This window comes from Stegastes partitus, unplaced genomic scaffold (genome assembly GCF_000690725.1).
Source record: "Stegastes partitus isolate 25-593 unplaced genomic scaffold, Stegastes_partitus-1.0.2 Scaffold2502, whole genome shotgun sequence".
Lineage (NCBI taxonomy): Eukaryota > Metazoa > Chordata > Actinopteri > Pomacentridae > Stegastes > Stegastes partitus.
Genome location: NW_007580233.1, coordinates 5464 through 10275, shown reverse-complemented (window position 1 = coordinate 10275; position 4812 = coordinate 5464). Strand labels below are relative to the sequence as shown.

The window sequence follows — 4812 nt, the reverse complement described above, 5'->3', positions numbered from 1 at the left end:
GATGTTGTTGGTACGGCTATGGAAATGCAGAATTGTGCTTCTGTTATTGCTCTAGATGTTCCTCCTGCAGCCTTATTAGCCTGAATAGATGCTAAGCTAACACACAAAGCCAGTGTTTGCAGCGTGTTAACCTGGTTATGTTATATTGAAGTGATGGGATCAGAGCAGCTGCACATGTTTAGATGGTTTCTGGTGTCACTCCAGGCTGATTTGTTAGGACAGAAAACACCTTTTAAAGATGCAACCTGCTGTTAAAAGCGTGATAAAGTGAAGCCGAGGGAGAGCCGAGGGTCGACCGTAGACATCAGCTGGACTCTAACCGGATGAAGCTGCTAACACGCTAACCTGCTCCTCTGAAGCATATCAAAGCCTGATTCACACCTTCCCACGACCATAAGTGCAGCTGTGGATGTGCTCCACCGACTAACCCACTAACCCACTCAATGTTCATGTTCTGTGGATCTCAAGTGTTTTTATTGGTCATAATGTGAATGATGATGTTTTGAACTGTGTTGGCTGTTTGACCTGATCTAACCTGTCTGTTCTTTATGACCCGGTTCTGTGTGTCTCAGCACATGTTCTGCTGTAGTTTGTTGTGTGTCACTGGTTGTGTAGTTGTGGTGTTAGGCTGCCCCCCCCCCCCACATTAAAACCTCTGCTGGGTCTCGGTGGTGGAGGGATGTGGTGTCTGTGTTTCATCACTCACTTCGTAGCTTCTTCTTCCTCCTCCTCCTCCTCGTTCTTCTTCTCCTTCTTGTGTTTCTGGCTGTCTGGACCTGCTGCTGGACTCTGTCTCTGTGTTTCTGGGACCAGGGACCATTCGAAAGGCTCAGAACCTTCTGAAACAGTACTCACAGCATGGGCTGGATGGGAAAAAGGGGGGCTCTAACCTCACGCCTTTGGAAGGTAAAGCACCTCGGTCTTCTGTCGCTGTTTCTTCCTCCTGCAGGTGAACGGAAAAGTCGGTCGCAGCAGCTTCTACGCAACGCAGTTGGTTCAGAAAGGACAATTATATCTAATAAATCTGGGAAAAGGCAGATTTGTACGAGCTAATGATAGATATATGTGATTAAAATCAACCACGTCCATCCTGAAGCACTTCATCACTCAGAAAAAATAAGAATCAACCAAGACGTCTTTAAAAAAAACACAAGAATACAAACAAAATAAAAACCAAACTAGAATCATTAAAGCTGCAACCATTAGTCAGTTCACCAATTTGTTGTCAACTATCACTTAAATTAACTTTTGCTAATTGGTTTCATTATTCTTAGTCATTTTTAAAGAAAAAAAAAAAAAGTCTAAACTCACTGATTGCAGCTTGTTAAAAGTGAATATTTTCATTTTGTTTAAACCTCTCTGACAGTAAACTAAATATCTTTGTGGACATTTTTCATCGTTTCCTTACATTTTATAGACCAAACAATTAATTGATTGTTTTGAGAAAATAAACAAGAATTAAAATATTTGATAGTTTCAGCCCTTGAAATAATAATAATAATAATAATAATAATGATAATGATAATGATAATGATAATAATAATAATAATAATAATAATAATGATAATGATAATGATAATAATAATAATAATAATAATAAGAAAAAACTACTTTAATGGTGTGCCTAAAAAATACGTTTAAAAAAAAAAATCCATCAAATTGTGCAAAAAAAAAGTTTAAAAATACCCCAAATAAAAGTAAAATGATTTAATTAATAATCTGTATCAGCTCTGAAAAAACAGGAAGAGTTTAAATGTTTTTAAATGCACATTTTAGTAGATTAAAAAAAAGTGCAAATTAAATATTGTTCCAGAGAAAACGTTTTTAATTTTCTATATTTTCATGCAGATAAATAAAACCAGAACTTTGAGCTCATAGTTTTAATGATAAACGTGTTGACGCCAACGATGAAATGTCAGTACAATTTAAAAAACAGAAATTAGCCCCACATATTTGCAGCGTACGAGGTTAGACTAAACAAAACTAGGAAAGTATTCTGAGGATTTGTGGAAAACAGTTCAAAAGCTGAATCCGTTGTTTGAGTGATTCTGAGTTAAAGTGCGTCAGGATGTGGTTTAGCTGCAGGGAGCCGAAGCTGCTGTGACGTTTCTCTTCTCGCTGGTTTTCTGTAGTTTGAACTCAGACTGACGTAGAGTTCAGTCGGCGCTCATTGAACCCGTCCGGCTCCGGTCGGTGGGTCGGTGTGTCCCGCTGCTTCCCCCTGCTGGTGCTTGGTGGTCGGTGCAGCTGCAGGTTCAGGTTTGTTTGCCGTCAGCCCCCCGGTGGTCTGACCGTGTTCGCCTCCACCAGCAGATCTCGACCTGCGGGTCAAACATCACTCTGAGGCCCTGAACGAGAAGCACGGGGCCCCGGCAGGTGAGTCAGGGCCGGCCCACGGTACCGGAGCCTCAGAGGAGCTCAGCCGCTCGGCTTTAAGCCCAGTTTATACACAACACACACACACAATGTCCAACATGATCCACTCACTCTGTGCTGTCCATCTAAGAACCGCTGATTGTGACCGATGTCGGGATCCTCAGCAAACAAGTCACGACTCGAGTCTCGGCGCCATTAGTTAGAACTCATCGGATCGATGTCGGTGATGAACTGACAGTTTTCTGACAAATTCATGTTAAACTAAGTGTATTTTTCAAATTAATGAATCCAAACAGCTTTTCTTTGTTAGCGCTGTGATGCATCACTCTGCTTCCATTAAACATATTCATCAGTTCTTATTTTTAAATTTGATATTTTGGCGCCATAACTCGTGGATTTGTCTCGAGTCAGTTGTCATTTCAACAAACTCCACATATAGAAGAGAAATATTGTGTAGAAAATACGTCTTAACGCTGTGAAATGTGTTTTAATGCTTTAAAGTGTTTGTCTTAATGGTATAAAATACGTATTCATAAATGTGTCTTCACACCGTAAAAAGCGTAAAATAAATCTTAATACTATAAAATAACAATTCACACTTTAAATTACGACTCCTCACGCTGCACTTCGGGACACATTGAGTCCACTTTATATATATTTTGTCATGACGTTTGCACATGAGCGCCTCCGTCTGAACACAAGCTGCACCAGAGTCCACGTTTCCTCGTGTCCCGTGTGTCGGGTCTTCCGGCTGATTCGACGTTTCCTCGTGCAGGAAAAGACGACGTCCTGGACATCGAGATCGACTCGTACATCCACTGCATCTCGGCCTTTGTGAAGCTGGCTCAGAGCGAGTACGCCCTGCTGACCGAGATCATCCCCGAGCACCACCAGAAGAAGACCTTCGACTCACTCATCCAGGTCAGAGACGCTGAAGAACCACGTTTTCATTTCAGCTCTGGTCTCATTTAGAAGGTGGAGCTTCAGGCGAGACGCTGTCGATGAATTTTCACCATTTTAAGCTGAGATTTGGTTATTTTCACGTTGTAGTTTTTACAGTTTGGCTCTGTTCAGTGGTGTAATGATGTGTCTCAGTCTGGTGGTTTCATGCTGTTGGTCCTCAGGAGGCTCTGGACAACCTGATGCTGGAAGGAGACAACATCGTCTCTGCAGCTCGCAGGGCCATCATGCGCCACGACTACTCGGCCGTCCTCACCATCTTCCCCATCCTCCGACACCTGAAGATGAACAAGTCCGAGTTCGACTCGACGCTGCAGGTTCGACTCATTCAAGAACACGCAGCTGAAAAATAAGCTTTTATTTGCATTAACAAGTGTTTGTTTTTTTGTTTGTTTGTTTGTTTGTTTGTTTGTTTGTTTGTTTGTTTGTTTGTTGGTCTGCAGGGAACAGCGGCGAGCACCAAGAACAAGCTGCCGACGCTCATCACCTCCATGGAGACGATCGGAGCCAAAGCTCTGGAGGAGTTTGCAGACAGCATCAAGGTACAGCTGTCATTAACCTGCCACTGATCACTGATCAATCACTGATCAATCACTGATCACGTCTCTGTTGTGACCACAGAACGATCCGGATAAAGAGTACAACATGCCCAAAGACGGAACCGTCCACGAGCTGACCAGCAACGTAAGCCAACGCTCCGTCACCTCCGCTTGTGTAACTGTATTTGCTCTTCCAGCCTCGGTGCGTCTCCTCGAGGCCGTTGGTCCGTCTCCGGGGATCCAGGTGGTCTCCATGGCGACGGCGGACTCTGTTTAATGAGTAGCTGACCTCTGCTCTCCTCTGCAGGCCATCCTGTTCCTGCAGCAGCTGCTGGACTTCCACGAGACGGCCGGAGCCATGTTGGCCTCACAAGGTAGCGTCAGCAGCCGCTAGCTCTGTTAGCGTAGCATCCTGCTGCCTGCTGAGGTTCCCGTCAGACGTCTGTGATTTAAACAAAGCTGCACTCACAGCTGAGCTCACTGCTCCGTCACAAAGCGTTTGGACCGTGATGTTTTTCATTTTCAGCTCTTATCTGGAGCTTTAAGGACAAAGTTCTGACCTGAAGCCCTTTTAGTGCATCATACAAAATCTCAGATTTAAAACACAAAATCTATGCCGCCAATAAGTCTGAGCACAGTCGGCCTTACTCTCCTGAAACTATAATATATTTTATTATAATCTGGTTTCTGTGGGTGTATGAGATTGTGTAATGTAGCAGCACCTAGCAGCTGTAGGCCACTGACTAGCATTCCTGTTCTAGTCAGTAGCATTCATGGCTAACAAGAGGCATCCCTAAGTTATGACTAGCATTCCAAGGCTAGCAGTTAGCATTCCAAGGCTGGGAATTAACATAAGTAGGCTAATGTTTAGCATCCCTTGGCCGATGATGAGCTTGTACTACCGACTAGCATCCCTCCAGAGTTCCTTTATTCTACG

At 43.5% G+C, this 4812-nt stretch overlaps 1 protein-coding gene across 4 annotated transcripts in view; it reads left to right on the top strand.

The window, feature by feature from the left end:
- The window catches only part of exoc7 (exocyst complex component 7), a 15368-nt gene that overhangs the window by 6958 nt on the left and 3598 nt on the right, over positions 1-4812 (top strand). For 2 of the 4 annotated variants that reach the window (XM_008305423.1, XM_008305424.1), the window contains 6 exons: positions 814-906; positions 3152-3297; positions 3501-3653; positions 3780-3878; positions 3958-4020; positions 4183-4249. In XM_008305423.1, the coding sequence (XP_008303645.1) occupies positions 814-906; positions 3152-3297; positions 3501-3653; positions 3780-3878; positions 3958-4020; positions 4183-4249 (621 nt within the window). Of the gene's footprint in view, positions 1-813; positions 907-2313; positions 2377-3151; positions 3298-3500; positions 3654-3779; positions 3879-3957; positions 4021-4182; positions 4250-4812 lie in introns of all 4 variants that reach the window. The other 2 variants (XM_008305425.1, XM_008305426.1) reach the window with 2 other exon arrangements.